Consider the following 20,112-nt stretch of genomic DNA (forward strand, 5'->3'; position numbering starts at 1 on the left):
AAGTTGTCAGTGGCGTGCTTTATATTATATTTTTTTCCAGAACTGCCGCACCGCATCGCTTGCCCAAGCATCACTCGATTTCACCATCTGCTTCTTGGTGTGGTGGAGGTAATAATATTATATCTTGAATGCTGCTCTAACCCAGTTCGTGGGCTGCAGCGATGATGTTGTATTAGGGGGCAGGTACATCACCTTGATATTGTCACCCCAGTCCTCTGTGCACTCTGGATGCACTGTCAAAAAAAAGAAGGAAAGATTTCTGAGATTGTTTCTGCTTGCATAGGCATGCAGGTGGGGGGACAGGTACCCTTCCATGTAGGACCACCAGAGTGCAGATGTCAGCCAGGCCCTGGGGTTGCTTATACATATAACCCCAAGGTTCTTCTTTACAAACCCTGCCAGCGCCTGGGGGTTCTTCCAGCGATACATGAGAAGTGGCTTCAGCTTATGGTCTTCCTCTGCATTTGCACCGAGGAGAAGGGCGAGATGGTCCTTTGCAGGCTTGAAATCGCATGCCATTCTTCCTGGCTAACATAAGTTTTCTTTAAAATATGCTTCCAAACAGGCTGGTCTTGTTAAAATTAAGTACTGTACCAGTTTTGGAGAGAAACTGCCCTCCTCGATAATGGCCTTGAGCTGTGCTGAGATATCCTCAGCTGCCACATGGTCCACGATTGCTGCCTTCCTGTGCATTGTCACAACTTTAACCCGCTGCGTGCCGTTGACTTACATGTATGTCAGCTCCTATATGTGTGGACAGTGCCATTGACTTACATGTATGCACATGATTTCAATTATTCGCCAAAATTCAAAAATTCAAATTACGTGCCGAAAAATCGGTGGGGATATTCCCATGCCTTTCTAGGCCTCACGTGCCAGGTATGAGTCATCACTGCACACCTGGTCCTGTGTGGGAGTGCGCCACGTCAGTCTGATTTTGGTAGTGAGTGAGTGAAGATTGTGGTGCGTCGCGGCCTAGCCCAGGACGAGATTGATTCTCTCCTTGAGGTGCCCTGTGATGGGGAAAGCGATTCCCCATTGGATGACAATGTGGCTGACAGGGATTGTGTTCAGCCAGACACTGAATCAAGCAGTGATGAGGAAGTTCCATTCCCCAGGAAGGCGAAATATATGAAAGTCACGTCATTGTCCTCCCAGGCAGCCCCACCCCCACTACCCCGTGCCGCCCTTGTTTATATGACAATTCCTCTAGTGAGGATGAGTATCAGGAGGATCCTGGTGCTCAGTACACTCTTCTAAAGTGGGAAGGATCCCCTGGGGATGATTTTCAAACTAAAAAATACAAGTTGAGTAGTGCATTGTTTTACTCATGTGGGGCATGGAGGAGCAGGCTGCCACTGACCTCACAAAGGCCTGAGTCACCTCAGCAACACCTGACATACTGCGTGGAAATTCCCCACCTCATTTCAGTCTGTACTTCGCACTGCTAAAAATAATTTCATCCATACTAAGTGCTCTCAATTCTCCAACTCGAATTCTTCCCACTCCTTCTGGCATCTTGCCAAAAATCTTTCTAACAACTTTACCTCATCATCCTTCCCTCCTGTTTTCTATTCTGATGGCACTGTAGCTATTTCTTATACTGATAAAGCAGATCTCTTCACTCAGACTCTCTCCTCTAATTCCACCTTAGACGATTCCGGTGCTGTTCCTCCATCACTTCCCCCCTCAGACTTCCTCATGGCTGACATTAAAATTTCTTCAGCTGATGTATTTTCTGCCATCACTGGCCTCAATACTAATAAGGTCCTTCCTGTTGTCCTCAAGAACTGTGCTTCTATGCTTACATCCTGCCTAGGTAAACTCTTTCGTCTTTGTCTATCAACTTGTACCTTTCCTTCTTGCTGGAAGTTTGCTCTCATTCAGCCAGTCCCAAAGAAGGGTGACTGTTCCCAACCCTCTAACTATCGTCCAGTTGCTTTAACATCCTGTGTTTCAAAAGTTTTTGAGTCATTTCTTAATAGTTAAATTTTAAAGCATCTTTCCTATCGCAGCCTTCTTTTTGATTGTCAGTATGGGTTCCATCAGGGACGTTCCACTGGCAGTCTTCTCACCTACCTTTCAGACTCCTGGTCATGCTCCTTTTGGGACTTTGGCGAAAGCTTTGCCATTGCACTTGACATCTCAAAGGCTTTCGATCCTGATTTCCAAACTGCCCTCTTACGTTTTCTATCCTTCTATCTGTGCCTTCATCAATAGCTTCCTTTCTGGTCATTGTATAGCTGCTGTTGCAGATGGCCATCGTTCTTCTCCTAGATCTGTCAACAGTGGTGTTCCTCAGGGCTCTGTCTTATCACCAACTCTCTTCCTTATATTCTTCAGTGACCATCTAAGCAGTACATCTAACCCTATCCACTCGTACGCTGATGACTCCACCCTTCACCTTTCCATTCAGTTCCCGCAACGTCCATCTCAGCAATTACTTCAAGAAACTAGGGATGAGGCTATGGCACACCTAATGTCTGACGTGGCTGGTATCTCTGACTGGGGTAAAAGTAATCTTGTTTTTATGCTTTAGAGACCCAGTTCTTACACCTATCAACCCAACAAAGTCATCCACAGGAGTACCCACTAATGTTTAATAATATTCAGCTTAATCCTGCATCATCTTTAAACATACTTGGGGTTTCATTCTCTCAGGACTTATCTTGGAAAGATCATATTACATCTCTGGTAAAATCTGCTTCCAAGAGATTAGGTGTGCTCAGCCAACTCCATACCTTCTTTACCCCTGCACAGTTGTTGATTTTATACACGGGTTTTATTCGCCCCTGTGTAGAGTACAACTCTCATGTGTGGGGAGGCATCCCACATACAGTACAGCTCTTCTCAGTAGGGTGGAATTAAAGGCTTTTTGTCTCATTAACTCTCCTCTTACTGGCTCCCTTCAGCCTCTCTCTCTTCACCACACTGTTGCATTTTTATGTCTTTTCTATCGCTACTTCAATGGTAACAGCCCCTCTGAAGTGTCTGCTTGCATCCACCTCCTCCACAGTGGGTGCGTAGCACCCGTCTAGCAACAAACTCTCATCCCTTTTCTGTCCAACTCTCTAATGCAAGAGTTAACTGCTACTCCCAGTCCTTCATTTATGTAACAGGTCAACTCTGGAACTGTCTCCCTCTGTCTGTATTTCTTACTTCCTTTGATCTCTAGTCTTTCAAACGCAGTGTGTCCAGGCATCTCGAAATGATCGAATCTTGAATTAGGCTCTCTTTTGCATTGTTTTTGTTTTTTTCTTGGAAGGAACGGTTTGTGGGTTCCTCGCCTTTGGTTCCTTCTTCCTTGCATTAAAAAAAAAAAAAAAATCATGGTTCACTCTTGGGCCCTTTAATGTTTGTCATGGTGGTTGAAACTCTCTCATGTTACTTCAGAAATGGACTTTCATGGAAGATGTGTATGCTGATGACTTAGTGTTGCTTGCAGAGACTGAAAGGGAAGCAAAGGAGAGATTTAAGAAATGAAGAGACAGAATGGAGCACAATAATTTAAGAGTACAGTAAATGGGGATAAAGCAAAAGTGATGATATCTTGGTCTGGTGGCAATGCTATCAAAGCAGAGGGAGTGTGGCCATGTGTGGTTTGCCACAAGGATGTGGGAAGTAACTCCATCTTGTGCAGTGTTCATGCTACGTGGGTGCATAAGAGATGCAGTGGTATTAGAGGTTCATTTCATTTTGCATTGCTTTTGAAGGCTTCTACATGCTTGCATGCATCAGCCTTGGCCACCTAATGGTGGCTGTCCATGCTGCTCGATCTCTTGCAGCTTCCCTATTTAGTTCTTTATCTCTGATGTCGCACTCAGTGACCTCGTCCCAGGTCTTTTTTGGTCTGCCTCTTGCAACCCTGCCCCTAACATTAACACTTCTCACTTTCTGTGCCCAGTTATCATCCTCCATCCTCTCCACATGCCAAACCATCTTAATCTACCCCTCCTTATCACAATACCAATACACTCCAGTCCCATCCTACCTTCAGTTCTTCCATCATAAACCTAGTCCCCCCAAGCCTTGCACTCAGGGACGCACTGCGCATCCACCTAATCATTGTCATTTCTGCATGTTTGGGTCTGTGAATATCCTTTTCCTTTACTGCCCAGGTCTCACAACCATACAGCATTATACTACTAGCACATGCCGCATACAAAAATCCCTTATCTTGGAGGGAGAGCCCTCTCAATGTCAGGAGAGGCAACGGCTTCCTGAACTTCTTCCAACTACTCCTCACTCTAACCACAGAGATAGCTCCAGGCCCACCTCCAGCACATAACATGTCACCCAATTATAAAAAACTCTTCCACACACTCAAAAGACTCATCAGCAAGTCCAGTCTTTTCACGCCTGACAATCTCCATATGCTCTGTCCGACAAAATCAGCATTATCTTGCTGTCTGCCTCTAATACCGCTACATCTCTTATGCACCCAGTTATCATAAACACTGCATAAGATGGAGTTACTTCCCATACTCTTGTGGCAAATTGCACATGGCCACCTCCCCTTTTCTATGATGGCCACTTCCCCTTTTCTTTGACAGCACCGCCCCCAGCCCCAGATACCAACACTTTTGTTTTTATCTGCTTTTACTCTTAAGCCCTTGTGTCCCATACCATCACTCCATTTTCTAAATCTTTCCTTTGCCTTCCTTTCATTCTCTGCAGTTAACACCAAGTCATCAGCATACAACATCTCCCACAGGAATCCATTTCTGAAGTCACGTGAGAGGGCTTCAGGTACCATAATAAACAACAAGGTGCTCAAGACTGACCCCTGATGTGTGCCAACATTCACAGAAAACTCCTCACTCAAAACTCCATTCACCCTTACCTGGGTGTGAGCATGCTCATACATGGCCATAACTACCCTAACCAGCCACTCTTCGATCCCAAGCTTTCTCATTGCCCACTTCACCTCCTCTCTAGTGACTGTCAAAGGCCTCCAAATCAACAAAAACAAAGTATATATATAATCAATATCATGTTTATCAATCAGTGACTAACCCTATTCCTATATCACCTGAGGCTGTCAACATTTCTGTAGTCAACCCAGACGCACCTGCTGCCTTCCCCACCTGCATCCTGCCTGTTGCCCTGCTGACAGTAGTTGTGCCACTCAAAGGCCAAGGGCCAAACACTGGATCTGCTAGCTCCAAACCTTCCCTGTCCCAGTCAAACTCTTCATTCAGCAATTGGTTATAATGCTCTCTCCAGGCTTCTTTAATATCCCCACAGTTCACCACTACCTTTCCTTCATCATCCTTCACACACTGCTCACCTATGGTAGCCCTATTCTCCCTCTTCATCTGATTTGCCACCTTAAATATCATATTTTTCCTTTCCGTATGATTTAGGTTATCAAGTAAAAGTCTCTGAGATTCAGACTTGCCCTGTAAACCTCTCTTCTAACTCTACATGGACAGTCAATTATTCTTCTCTGCTACCACCCTTTATCCACTCCCAGAAAAGCCCTCTTTTCTCCATAACTGTAGCTTCTATTCCTCATCCCACCACAAAGTTACTTTATGTCTTGGGGGCCCGTTGTTCATCCACACACTGAATCAGTAACTCTCAGGAGGTTGTTCTTGAAGGCTCTGTATTATTCATTAACACTTCTGTTAATGTCTCCCTGTCCAGCCACCACTATTCATCTTGCTATAGAAGGCATCCCTTACTGCTTGGTTTTTCAACTTCCATATTTTCCTCCTAGTTGCATAGGTCCTCTTTTTCATCACCTGCTCCTTAAGCACCATGTCACATTTCAAAAACTTGTAACGCACACTTCTCACCCCCTATAAATTCAACATCCCTCACTAACCTCCTATCAGCCCTCTTGACCATGAAATAGTCTATATGGCTGCTATTTCCCCCAGTCTCATATATAATCAACCTACTCTCTCTTTTCCTAAAATGTGTTTTGCACACAGTCATGTTCATTGCCTCCCCAAATTCAAGTATCCTCTCCCCATCATCTGTTCTCCTACCACATGCACATCCCCTGTGTGCTCCCTCATATCCCGCCTACATGACCATTTAAGTCGCCTCCCAGAACTACAATCTCATCATTCTCCATACCACTTACTACATATATTAGGTCATCCCAGAATCTAGCCTTCTCTATCTCATCCAAGCCTGCCTGGGGTGCATACGCTGATATGAATGCAAACATAATCCGACCAAACAAAGTTTTACAACGATTATCCTATCACTGACTCTTACCACATTCATGATATATTCCACCCATTTCTCCTTAACCAACATACCCACTCCACCATATCCATCTGCCCTACCCTGCTAGAACAACTTGTAACATGCATCCCTCCCGGCAATCATTCCGGCTGATCCTCCTCTATACCAGACTTCTTTGACACATCCCACATCCACCCACCTCCTACTCAGTACCTCTACCACTTCCCCTGTTCTACCCCTCAGACTTCCCACATTCCATGTTGCCACTCTGATCCCCATGGGTGATTTAGTCTCCTCAGGCTTGCTTAGAAGATATTTCTTTCTAGTCACAATTTGGTAAGAATGGGGAAAAACATACCTTAGGCCCCACCCGCCCACACAGTCCCAGACCTAGGCATGGGATCTGCGAACCATAGCCCACCAGCTGTGACAGTGGCTGTGGCAGAGGCCTCGGGGCACCCTGCCAGGACAGCTGCAGGGACACCCTCCGAAATAATGCTGATTTTGTGAATGACAGGCATGAAAGGATTGATCTTGCCGGAGAATCTCTTGAGTGTGTGGAAGATTGTTACTTGGGGGACATGTTATATGCTGGCAGTGGGGCTGGAGGTAGCTCTGTGGGTAGGGTAAGAAGTGACTGAAAAATGTTCGGGGAGCTGTTGCCTCTCATAAAACTGAGAAGGCTCTTCCTCTAAGCTAAGGGACCCTTGTATGTGGCCTGTGTTAGGAGTGTAATGCTGTATGGTACTGAGACATAGTCGGTAAAGGAAGAGGAGATTCGTGGGCTCAAATGTACAGAAATGGCAACGATTAGATGTGTGTGTAGTGCATCTTTGAATACGAGGCATCGGGGGACCAAGGATTACATTTTAAGAGTGGAGAGGAGGGATGAGATTAATGTATTTGTGTTGTGATGAGGAAGGGTAGATTGAGATATTTTGTACATGATGAGAGTATGGGGGATGATAATAGGGTGTGAAAAGTGAGAGATGTGAACACTGAGAATGGGGTTGTATGTGTGTGAGAGAGAGAGAGAGAGGGAGAGAGTCAGAACTGCTGTTTGCATTCTTTTGAAGAGGTGACCATAAACAAATTGCCTGTACCTTGCCCCGTCTTCTGCTGTGGGGTACTTCTCTCTCCATTCCACACCACTCTGATTCATATCCTTCTCCACTCTGTCCTTCCATCTCATCCTTGATCCCAGTGTTCCCCTCCATCTCTCTTTCATACAATCTCCTAATTTTACTGTCCATTCACTTCTCTCAGCCAAACCATTCTAGGGTACTCCTAACACTTTCCATCACATGCACATAACATGATAGTGCTCTGCAATTAACTCTCATGTATGTTTTTCCACATAACCCCACATGCTCCTCTCAGGTACTGTATAATTCATTTTCACTCCTCTCCAGTTCTTCCAACAAAGTCCAAGTTTCACTTTCATTTGTTAGAATGGATAGATGCAAGCTGCACCTTCCCTCCATGAAGACTGACTTTAGTTCATTGTCCATGTTCACAGGGTGTACTCATCCCACTCTGCCCTGCCATCATGTTAGCCTATTGTACCCACTTTCAGCTCACTTCCCAGTTTTTTGCCACCCCAGCTCTGATGTAAATCTTACTAATCCACCATACATATAACACTCATAGTCACAAGGTATGTTTTAAGACGATTAGATAAAGGTAACAAGCACATTTTTATGCAAATTATATAACTTTATATTAATCTTCTGTGGCCTCTCCATTTATGAGATTCATTGTAACTAATTGTCTCAGTAGTGATTTAAAACTGCTAGCTAATGTAAGTAGTGGGGAATGAAGTAAACTCTTGCAAAGTAGTGTAGCCTGTGACTGTTCATAGGTCTCAGATTGAGGTAAGTTGTGGGAAATGAAGTAAATCTTTGCAAAGTAGTGTAGGCTATGACTGTGAATAGATATCAGGTTGGGGTAAACTGTGGGGAATGAAGTAAATCCTTGGAAAGTAGTGCAGGCTGTGGCTGTTACTAGATTTCAGATTGGTGTAAGCTGTGGGGAATAAAGTTAAATCCTTGCAGAATAGTTTATAGTGATGTATAAATCTTGAAGTATTTATCCTTCATTGTGTAAATCTTAAGGTATTTATTTTTTATTTTTCTTAATTTTTTTTTTAACCCGTGGATTGCGAGCCACAGCTCAGGCTAGGTAATGTCACGTTGCGAGCCACAGCTCAGGCTGGGTAGTGTCGTGTTGCAAGTCACAGCGCAGGCTGTGCTAACCTTCCAGTGGCTGTGCATCACCATTAACTACTCCCCCCCTAAGCAAACTTATGCATGGTGCTATGCAAAGACGGAGAGAGAGAAATTTGTTCTTTTGCACTCGGTGATGCCCTGGATGTTTATCTTCAAGTTTATAATAAATGAAAACAATTTTTTTTTATTTATTTTTTCCACCACATCCTTATGCAAACTTTCACATGGTGCCATGCATAGATGGAGAGAGAAAGAGATTTTTTTTTTTTTTTGACCAGGTAATGCCCTGGATGTTTATCTTCCAAGTTTATAATAAACAAAAACTATTTTTTTTTTTTCCAGTTTTTTGCACACCACAGGGTGGGATAAAGAAAAGGTAATTGTGCAATCCATGGGTTAAGTAAGTAGAGGGACTCTTAAGGAAGAGGCTTGAGCCACTTTCAACTCCACACAGGCATTAGAAACGGTGGTGGGAGGAATCATCCTGACTCAGAAAGCTGAGGAAAAGGTATAGTGCTTGATGTCTCCAGATGCCAGTAAATTGAATTTCTCTGCAGGGCAAAATGATCCTCCTCCAAAGACTCAGTGTCATGTCTACTCACTGAGCAAGCAGTAGACTTACAGTAGTTGACTAAGCAACTCCACCCACTTGTGACCATGTATAAACCAGTTTAACTGTTCACTGCCCTCAGTAGCCATGAATTCGTGCGTCTTTCCTTTTGACCTTTTAATTTGCATTGTCTGGTGCCCTTCTTCACCTAACTATCCAGTTTTCCATGTCATTTTATATAGATAGATAGATAATACTGCAAATTGACTTAGGACCTCCTCCACAAGGTATTAAAAAACACAAAAATCATAGTACAGTATATCACAATGTTTGTTCATGAAATGCCATTCATTAATATGAAATCATGTTTCCCTTGTTTTTCAGGACCAGTTGGATGCATTTTGGCATGGAATCACTTAGATCTCTAAAGTAATCTAAGGATATTTCTTTGAACCAAACATTTGTCAGTTCAGTCTTGAGGTTGTCCAGATAGGGTGTCTTCTTCTCTGCCATGATTTCCTTCATGTTTGCCCAGCAGTTTTCAATTGGATTCAGATCCGGACTTTGCCAGGCCAGTCGAGGACCTCAATCCAAGTATCCTGAAGCCATTTTTGTCATCTCTCTTGATTTGTGACTTGGAGCTGAATCATGCACGAAAAAGTTGCACCCATGAATAGCAAAAAAATTTAACAAATGATCATCCAGAACATGAATATACCAGCCACCATTCATCATCAGGTTCTTAGGAAGAAAGTTGAGGCTTCCCCTTCCCATTGCACCTGAGAAACACCCCTATACCATTACTGATAGTGGGTTCTTAACGGTCGACACCGTGTAAGCAGGGTCATATTGACTACGGGAGGCAGGGCAACGAACCTTGACAATGCACCTGGAACACTTGCAATGTGCTTTCATCGGAAAACATAACTTTTCTTCACTCATCCGATGTCCAGTGTTCATACCTCTTGGCAAACTGAATGCACTGCTTCCTCATGCAGTCAGTGAGAAGTGGTTTTTTGGCTACAGTGTGGCTTGGCAAACCCAGCTCCTTCTGCAAGCGGTGTTGAATAGTTCAAATTGAGATATATCGTAACAGCTGGGGGATGCATTCTCTTCAATTCTGCTGCTGTCAGTTGAGGATTCTTGATTACTTCTCTCTTCAGAAGTGTATCTGTACCTCTGGAAGTCGTCCTCTTCTTTCCACCACCATGCTTGTGCTCTGGTACAACATCAGGTGGCAGGCTGCAAGCTGCAGCAAGAATCTTCATGACGGTTGACTTTGCGCGTCCAGTACGTTCACAAATCGTGTTGATAGGGACATTATCCTGCCTCCAAGCAATGATATAGACCCTCTCATCCCTTGAGCAGTGCTTTCAAGGCATGACAACTCGACTCTAGGAGGTCTTTTATATATATATATATATATCCCATTGGATCCCAGGGGTGCTGTGCGAAGCATGGCACTGGGAAGGTACTAAGCATACCGCCCTCCGCCTATCGGCTCATGGTCGCGAAGCTCATAGGTCCCTACCCGGGGGTTCCCTACTTTATAAAGACTTGAATAATCCCAGCTCTGTCCAATACTCGGGACACTGGGCTCCAATGGGATATATATATATCTATATCTATCTATACATATATATATATATATATATATATATATATATATATATCTATCTATATATATATATATATACATATATGTATTATATATATATATATATATATATATATATCTATATATATATATACATATATGTATTATTTATATACAGTAATCACTCTAATATCCGGACACCCAATAACCGAACATCCCCACTACCCGGACCTTATCGTCCTGGGATCCAACATTCTCAAAATGGTCCGAAAACCCCCAAAAATAAAAAAATAAATCGATTTTTTGCCGTCCGTAATTTGAACTTGCCGCGCGTGCCGCGGGAGAGCATTGTTTTGGTTCGTCATTCCTCCGACGTCCGATAGAGCGCCACTGCATCCTCCCCACTTCCCACCTGTCTCTCACCGCGACTGGACCTGCGCTCTTCGCAATGGCTGCCCACATGCTCACTTTTGTGGTGGTGCCATACTTGCTGCAAGGCCTCCTGCTGCTCTCGGCCCTCCTCTTAGTGTGTGTGATGATGGCCCCGCCACCTGAGAAAAGGAAGAGAGTGGTGTTGACTCTGGAAAAGAAGAGGGAGATATTGGAGAAAGTTGATGCGGGTTGGTCTTCTTCACACATTCTCCGCGAGTATAACCTAGCCTGGTCGGCTTTGTTCGATATCAAACGTTCCCGAGACAAACTCATGCAGTACACGGCTGACTTCTCGTCGAGAAGCAAACGCAATGTGGAAAGGAAGGTTATGTTTACCCCCAAGTTTGCAGAATTCGACCGATCCACGTTGATTTGGTACCGAGAGCAACGTGCAGCTGGTGTGATGGTACGTGGAACGGAGCTGAAGGCTGCTGCTGAGAAGTTTGCAAGGCTTCACGACGCCCTAGACTTCAAGGCATCCGAGGGTCGGCTCTTCGCATTCAAGTTGCGACATGGCCTTACTAACCGTAAAGCACATGGCGAAGCATTGGACGCTAACGAGGATGGAGTTGACGAGTTTCGGCACAAGGTGAAAGACTTGATCGACAGGGAGGGCCTCACTCTTGGTCAAGTCTATAACGCAGACGAAACTGGCCTATTCTATTGCTCGCTGCCAACGAACACTCTAGCCGAGGAGACGGAGAAGTGTGTACCTGGCCACAAGCTTTCTAAGGAACAGATATCTGCTTTGTGTTGTGCCAGTGCTAACGGCATGCACCGGCTTAAGCCCGTTGTTGTTGGCCATCCAAAGCAGCCTCGGTGCCTTCATGGGGTGAAGGATGTCCTTCCTGTCGTATGGTACCATTCTTTGAAAGCATGGTTCACAGCTGTGATTTTCAAAGACTGGTTTCACCGTCACTTCGTCAAGGAGGTCATCCAGTACCAGATGAAGACACTGGGAATCCCTCGCGACCAGGTAAAGGCTCTCCTTCTGCTTGACAATGCACCTTCCCACCCGTGCGACAAGGACTTGGTTGCTGAGAATGGCCGTATTAGGTGCATGTTTCTGCCACCTAATACGACTGCTCTCACTCAACCCATGGACCAAGGAGTGATCGTGGCAACAAAGCGGCTGTACCGTCGGAAGTTCCTGGACGAGGTGATGGTTGTTCTCGAGGACGAGGACGAGTGCAGGGAAGGACGTGACACTCGAGGCAAGCGGACTTTGGAAAACCTTCGCCGCTACAACATCAAGTCTGCGCTGTACAACTGGGCTAGTGCATGGAAGGAAGTCCCTGTGAAAACTCTTGAAAATGGTTGGTCTCGTCTGCTTCTCGGAACAGATGTGGAGTACAATTTTCTGGGCTTTGACGTGGATGACTTCCATGCACGGCTACGTACGCACGGCGACGTTGTTGATGTGGACGATGTACGTGAGTGGTTGGACGATGACGAGGGCGATCCTGGGTATCAGACGTTGTCTGATATCGAGATCGCGTCTTCGGTTGCTGGTGTCAGTCCCGAACTTGAAGATTCCGATGACGAAGGCGACGATGATGCGGACTCCTCTCAGCAGGACACTACTCCAGCCATCCCCAAGCTGAGCGCACTCCAGGAACATCTAGAGTTCGTCCTAGACTACCTGGAACACCCGGACTGCGACAGGGAGATGGGGCCCTTGGGACACGTGGAGGAAGTGCGTGCTTTCAGGCAGCGCATCATCAATCGCCAGAATCGTCAGTCCTTGCGTTAGTCAACGATTGACAGTTTTTTCAGGCCCGTGACCCCCGCTGCGCCAAGCCCTGGCTCCACTCCGTTGCCTCCCCAAGACAGGCCCTCATGCTCCGAGCCACAGCCCAGCAGATCAGCTACAGTGGAGTCACTGCTCGACGTGAGTTTGCGGCTTTCGTCAGAGTCTTCTGCAGTGGGTACGCCATCACCACGACCCAGCGATGCACCCCTTGGTCGCCTGCCAGTGATACTCTTGGACTCTGACAGTGAATAAACAGCAAGAACTTCTCCACTAGACCACACGGGAATTTTGAATGTTGTGCAGTGAAAAAAACGGTGTGTTGTGTTAAGGTTTTCAAGTTGAGAGAAAAGACTCAGTAGAAAAGAAATTTAACGTAACTAATCTTCTTTGTTTTGGCTTTGGAAAATAAAAAAAACTTGGGAAAAGTTAATGTGCAACACAAAATTAAAATGGAACTTTATTTGGACTAAAGTGAACACTGTGAAGAGAACGGACTTCTGTGTGTTATTGACTAAGTTCAGTGCAAGACTTCAGGAAGAGTGTACTGCAAGTGCTTCAGGAAATCGTTCTTACTGTCAGAGTCCGAGAGGAGGCGGTTATTCATCGAGGTGGCCAGGGACTTGCTGTAAGTAGCCAGAATGTTTCATACTGTACTTTTTTCCATACTATACTTACAAGAATGTTTCATACTGTACTTTTTTCCATACTATACTTACCTCATGCATGTGCAGTAGGAATGTGTTTTTCAGAGTTAGGCTAGGTTAGGGTCCATAAGTACCAGAATGTTTATTAATGTATGAACATACTTCTAAACCCTCATTTTATGTTTCTTTTGCATTTATTTCAGTCATTTATGTGCCTTATTGGTGTGATTTGGGTGTTAAATAGGTGCTATGCATGTCCAGAGGGAGTTGTATAGGTGTTTCTCTGAGTTAGGGTCCATAAGTACAAGTCCATAAGCTGGGGCCCAATATCCGGATGAAACCAATAACCGAACCTACCGATGGCCCTATTACTCTGGATATTGGAGTGATTACTGTATATATATATATATATATATATATATATATATATATATATATATATATATATATACAGTATATATATATATATATATATCCCATTGGACCCCAGTGTCTCAAGTACTGGACAGAACTGGGATTTTTCAAGTCTTTATAAAGTAGGGAATCCGCAGCTAGGGACCTATGAGCTTTGCGACTATGAGCCGATAGGTGGAGGGCGGTACGCTTAGTACCCTCCCAGTGCCATGCCTCGCCCAGCACCCCTGGGATCCAATGGGTTAATGACTAGCAAACCTATCAGTCTCTTTAGCCCATTGGAACCCAGTGTCCCGAGTACTGGACAGAACTAGGATTTTTCAAGTCCTTATAAGGTAGGGAACCCCTGGCTAGGGACCTATGAGCTTCCCAACTATGAGCCGATAGGCGGAGGGCGGTACGCTTAGTACCCTCCCAGTGCCATGCCTCGCCCAGCACCCCTGGGACCTAATGGGATATATATATATATATATATATATTTCATCCATCCATCATCCAATCCTACATTGCCCCATGAGGAGCGTAGGAGCCTGGGGCTAGGCAGTTGGTCCTGACATTTATGATGAGAGTGACCAGCCTCACTCATCCCTGAGTGGCATTACATGAGCAATCAACCCCAACCACCCCTTGGATATAAACATTCACCGGCTCAATCCGATTGGAGCACAATAATTACCCACTAAACCACCAGGCGCCAAAATTTGGTTATATGGCTACCACCCAGCTTAGTAAATGGTTTCCTGGTGCACAGGAAACCATTTGGCTTGTCACTCAGTGTAGAGTCACCCACAGGCTGAAGGAAGTGGAAAGAATGAAGGAAAGAAAGACAGAAGAGGAAGTGTAAAGTCACCCGTAGGCAGAAGGACAAGGAAAGATTGAAGGAAAGAAAGAAGAGAATGGAAGGAAAGAAGGATGGAGAGGAAAGGGCCGACACCTGAGAGCAGCACTACATCGAGTGAGTGGATGGTGAGCGCCCCCACCTATCACATATACAGGTATATATATATATATATACAGTAAAATCTCGAATTTGAACAGTTTAGAATTTGATTATTCAAATTTAGATGCATTTTGGAGTGGTCTGCCTACCTCACTTTTCGATGCAAAATCGCGAATTTTGATGCTGTCATGGGCTTCATAAGCAGAAACAGTCAAAGATCATCACCTTCTTCAGGCCAATTAATAGGGTGTTGCAAGATATAACCTTCCAAGAGGGTGAGGAGGAAGATGTTGACACTGCAGATGTCCAGATACTCAAGGATGATTTTCATTTTGAGGAATTTGGGTTGGATACCTCCACAGAGGAGGCTACTTCAACTAAGTGGTCCACCCCTGCCGCACACCACCAACACCAGCCAGCCAGGTGATAATATTCCATAACCTAAGGTTAGTACAGTACTGTACAGTGTGCTGTAACTACTGTAATAAAAACTGTGACAGGATACTGACAAACTGTAACAAATTTTGCTGTATTCTACACTACAGAACAGTATGGCAGTACAGTGCAGAACTACAGTTACTTAACCACATTTATAGTTCATAAAGTTTACAAGGAATGTGGGCAAAAAAAATCATGATTTTACATAGTGAAGTTGGGAGGCCCTGGACTCAAAATGATTTTTTCCATAAGAAGTTCAGTTTAAATTTTGATGTTTTGAAGGGAGGTTAAGAGACTGGTGAAGGAGAGTAAGAAGAAAGTGGATGAAGAGTTTGGGAGGAATCTGAGTGTGAAATGGAGGGAGAGTAAGAAATTGTTTTGGAAGGAGGTAAAGAAAGTAAGGATGTGTGAAAGGGGAAATAGTAGGGGAGTGAAAGATAGGAATAATAGATTGTTGGTAGAGAAGAGAGAGAAATTGAGGAGATGGAAGGAGCACTTTGAGGATTTGTTGAATGTAGAGAGTGAGAGCAGTGTGAGTATAAGTGGTTGGGGAATGGCTGGGAGAAGAAGAGATGAGAGGAGGGATGAAGAGATCAGTAGGTCGGAAGTAGTGGAAGCGATGAAGAAGATTAAGCTGGGAAAGGCCCCAGGAATTGATGGAGTATGTGGTGAAATGCTTAGGTATGGGGGTGAGATTGTTGTGGAGTGGATATGGAAGTTGTGTAGATTGGCTTGGGAAGAGGGAAGGGTTCCAGAGGACTGGAAATCAGATATAATTGTTCCTCTGTACAAAGGAAAAGGGAGAGAGATGTATGTGGTAACCATAGGGGTATTTGCCTTCTTAGTGTGACTGGTAAAATATATGGTAGAATACTCATTGATAGGGTTAGGCATATGACAGAGGAGCTAGTTGGAGAAGAACAAGGGGGATTTAGGAAGGGAAAAGGGTGTGTAGATCAGATATTTGTTCTAAGATGTTTAGTGGAGAAGTATCTAGAGAAGGGAAGGAAAGTGTACGCTGCCTTCATGGACTTGGAGAAAGCTTATGACAGAATAGATAGGAAAGGTATGTGGAAGGTATTAAGAATATATGGAGTGGAGGGGAAATTGTTGAGTGCTGTGAAGAGTATGTACGAGGGAGCTAGGGCTACGGTGCGAGTGGATGGTGAGCTGAGTGAGTTCTTTGATCTCAATGTGGGACTGAAACAGGGGTGTGTAATGTCTCCATGGCTGTTTAATATATATATGGATGGGGTCGTAAAGGAGGTACAAGGTAGGGCAGTGGATGTGGGGGTGGCCCTAACGAATGAGGGTGAGATTTGGAAGCTTCCGGTGTTGCTGTTTGCTGATGATACAGTATTGTTGAGTGAAGATGAATGGGAGTTGCAAGGTTTGGTGAATGAATTTGGGACAGTGTGTAGGAGGAGGAAGCTGAAAGTTAATGTAAACAAAAGTAAAGTTATGGTGTTTGAGAGGAATGAAGTCACAGAGTGTGCAGTGAGGTTGGATGGTGAGGATATGGAGAATGTGAGTGCATTCAAGTACTTGGGTAGTGTGATGAGTAAGGATGGAACTTTGGGGGATGAAGTGCGTGAAAGGGTACAGCAGGGAAGGAAGGTTGTAGGCATGCTGAAAGCAGTGATGAGAAATAGGGAAGTGAGTATGGAAGTTAAGAAGTCTCTGCATGATGGTATTGTGATCCCTACCCTGACGTATGGAAGCGAGGCGTGGACCTTGCAAGAGGGGAACAAGTCAAGAGTGAGAGCAGTGGAAATGAGTTACTTGAGAGGAGCATGTGGAGTGACATGGAGGGACAGGTTGACGAATGAAGAAGTGAAGGAACGTTGTGGGGTAGATGTGGATGTGGTTGAAAAGATTAGGAGAAATACACTGAGGTGGTTTGGACATGTGGAGAGGATGGAGAGTGAAAGACTGACTAAGAGGGTGTATGTGGGTGAGGTGGAGGGAGGGAGAGGGAGGGGTAGACCGAGGATGAGGTGGAGGGATGGAGTTGAGAGGTATATGAGGGAGGGGGGGGTGAGTTGGGGGGAGGGGAGTCAAATGGTGGGTGACAGAGTGACTTGGAGGCGTTTTGTCTGCGGCCACCCTTTGCGGGATTAGGGCGTCGGGCTATAGATAGATAGATAGATAGAATTTAGATGCGTTTTTTTTGGTACATATGCCCATCGAAATTTGAGATTTTACTGTATATATAATCTGGATCTCCACTGCACAGGAAGGTAGTGTAACTGAACCCCCAAAGAAAGTAAATGAAGAACCCTGGTTTAGGATAAGGCACAAACATAAAAAGATTGATTTTGAGGACAATCAGTCAGAGGTTGAGGTCACAGATGTAGGTCAAAGTACAGTAATCCCTTGATTATAGCAGTTTTCATTATCACCACTAGATGAAAATCTACCCTCCTGCCATTATCACACAATTTTTGGCTAAAAAATTTCATTATCGCATACCTGAGCTGGTTTCAGCAAACAATGATGGTGCAAATTCTGTGGTTTCTAATGGCTGTGAGGAATTCAGAGATGAGGCCCTACTCAAGGAGTTAATCCCAGGTGATGGAGACACCTAACTCTCCACCCTCTTGCCTCAGAACCCCTTACCTCAAACCCATCTCATGTTTCTGTATGGTATGTGTTTCTTCCTTATAGCACCTTTCCATAATTTTCTATTAACCCAACCATGCCTGTGTGTGTTACTGATACTTACCATAACAGGATGTATGTATTTGGTGGGTCTGTATTGTTGTAAAGAGAAAAATACAAGTGGGGTGCCTGGTCCCAATTAGAATAAATCCCATAGAATCTGTGCTTTTGTTATCATACAACTTCATTATCACACACTAGGCATAATACCAATTATGTAAGATAACCAAAGGACCAATGTAAAAGTTCACAGAGCAAAGACAGCTCAGTTTTCATCTCATTTGAACCAAACCAGTTGGAACTGTGAAGGGTCAGGCAAGAACACTGGAATTCAGTTTTCATAGCAATAAGTCAGAGGTCAAGGTCACAGGAGTGTCAGATATTCGGCGAATTGGCCATTAAATCAGTTGGTGGTCATGGGTGTTGAACATTTTTTTTTTCTTTTTTTTTATTTCTGCTTTTGGTTTTTCCAGTTAAAGTTTTGGCTAAGACCAGAAAGCGAACATTTTACTGCTTTTACAGTGCATCACTTATATTGTCAAAGCTTGCTGCATAAAGTTACTAATATTTGCTGTCTTTTTCCTGTCAAGGATGACAACAAAATGTGCTGTGAGTTACTCAGGATGATTGAGGAAGCACGGCGTAATAACAATGAAAAAGGAGCAGAGGAACTAGAGCAGCTACTTGAGGCTAAGAAGTTGGCAATGCTTCAAAAGCAGCAGCAGCAACTGCAAGACCAACAACAGCTTCGGGGTAGTGTGCTGCCATAGATCAGTGTCACAGTGTGAAAGACTGGGTCATACAGGCACTACCTCACACCCTGGAAGGTATTAAGTTTTGTGTACAGTTAGTGTAAGCCCTCTTTGTATGTTGCTTATTTGACATTATTATTAACATTTTTTTTTTTTTAACTGCACAGTCATCATAGAAAAATTGCCTTTTAAAATTTCCATATTAGTCATTTCCCCCAGTACACAGTACCAGTTGTGCAGAAAGAGTTGTGATGCTTTGGTAATCATCACTGGTGTATAACAAGGACTTACTGTATTGTGCACTGTTGGAATTTTTGGTCACGTATACATGCATCCCCTAGTATCCGAATGACCATTATCCAAATTTTTACTCACCAGAGTTGCCATTTTTTGTGCCATACCTCAATATTTGAATCAGTACCAGTATTCTCATGTATCTAAATTCCCAGTACAGTACAGAATTTGATACCAAACTGATAATGATTAGGTGGATGTGTAGTACATCCTTGAATGAAAGGCATGGAGTGTTAGGATTGTGAATAAAAGATTAAGAGAAAGGAAGGGATTTGCAGAGATGGGGTAGATTGAGCTGGTTTGGGCATGTGGAGAGGATGGAGGATGGTAGCTGAGTGTGGAGGATGAGATGTGTTAACCCTGAGGGTTGGGTTGCAAGAGGCAGACCAAACAAGACCTGGGATGAGATCATATAGCTGTAGTCTTAAACTGTGGGCAGGGATTCACCTTTCCCCATCCGTATCTTTTGGTAATCTTACCGCATGAAAGGGAGAGTGTTCCCCTACAAATGGGAGAGGATTATCCCAGTGTAGTACTGGCATCCGTGGGGAGTCTCATAGTACACCTTCGCATGCCCCTTCGTCATATTATAGCGGCCTTGTGCAATGAAAACTGTGTAGAATTTCAAGGACCCTATGGTATGTGTGATGGGAATTTTAATTTAATGATAAAACCATCATGTAAGGAAAAAAAATAAGCATTTAATATTATTATCATTTTTAAAAACTTCATCGCTTCTCTAGAGATGGTTAATTCACAACGAGATGAAAACAAAGATGAGATATTGTATCCACTTCCATTTTATTTTTCACTGTTTCTACTGAGCCAGTGATTTCCAACCTGTGGAGCGTGCCCCCCTAGGGGGGCATGAAGGGCTGCCGGGAGGGCGCAAAGGTTCGCGCCTTGATAAAGAGGGTAATTGAAAACTATGAATTATGCTGGAATTCAGTAATTTCTAAATATGGGGAAAATATTTCAGATATGAATAAGAAATCTAGTTATCTGAATATATAAACAATTTCAAAGATTAAGAATCTATGATATTTAGTGACATATGCCAGTAAAATACAGTACTTGAGGAAGAGGGGCACAGGGAACGTGTCATTCAGTGAGGGGGGGCGAGAATTAGAAAAGGTTGGAAACCAGTGTACTAAGCTGCTTATCAGATATGGTGCATGATACTTTTGTAATTACAGTAATCCCTCTAA

General features: G+C 44.1%; 1 protein-coding gene across 1 annotated transcript in view; it reads left to right on the top strand.

Annotated features, from left to right (window-relative positions):
• Positions 1-18,580, top strand: part of sl (small wing phospholipase C gamma 1) — a gene marked incomplete at its 3' end in the record, with an annotated part of 811,582 nt that extends 793,002 nt beyond the window's left edge. Inside the window, exon 26 of the mRNA XM_080275567.1 lies at positions 18,449-18,580. Coding sequence (XP_080131693.1) covers positions 18,449-18,580 — 132 coding nt within the window. The remainder of the gene's footprint in view (positions 1-18,448) is intronic.
• Between the last annotated feature and the right edge of the window lie 1,532 nt (positions 18,581-20,112).

The sequence above is a fragment of the Coenobita brevimanus genome, chromosome 62 (genome assembly GCF_032717465.1).
Source record: "Coenobita brevimanus isolate Jiangsu-jjx chromosome 62, ASM3271746v2, whole genome shotgun sequence".
NCBI classification, from domain to species: Eukaryota; Metazoa; Arthropoda; class Malacostraca; order Decapoda; family Coenobitidae; genus Coenobita; species Coenobita brevimanus.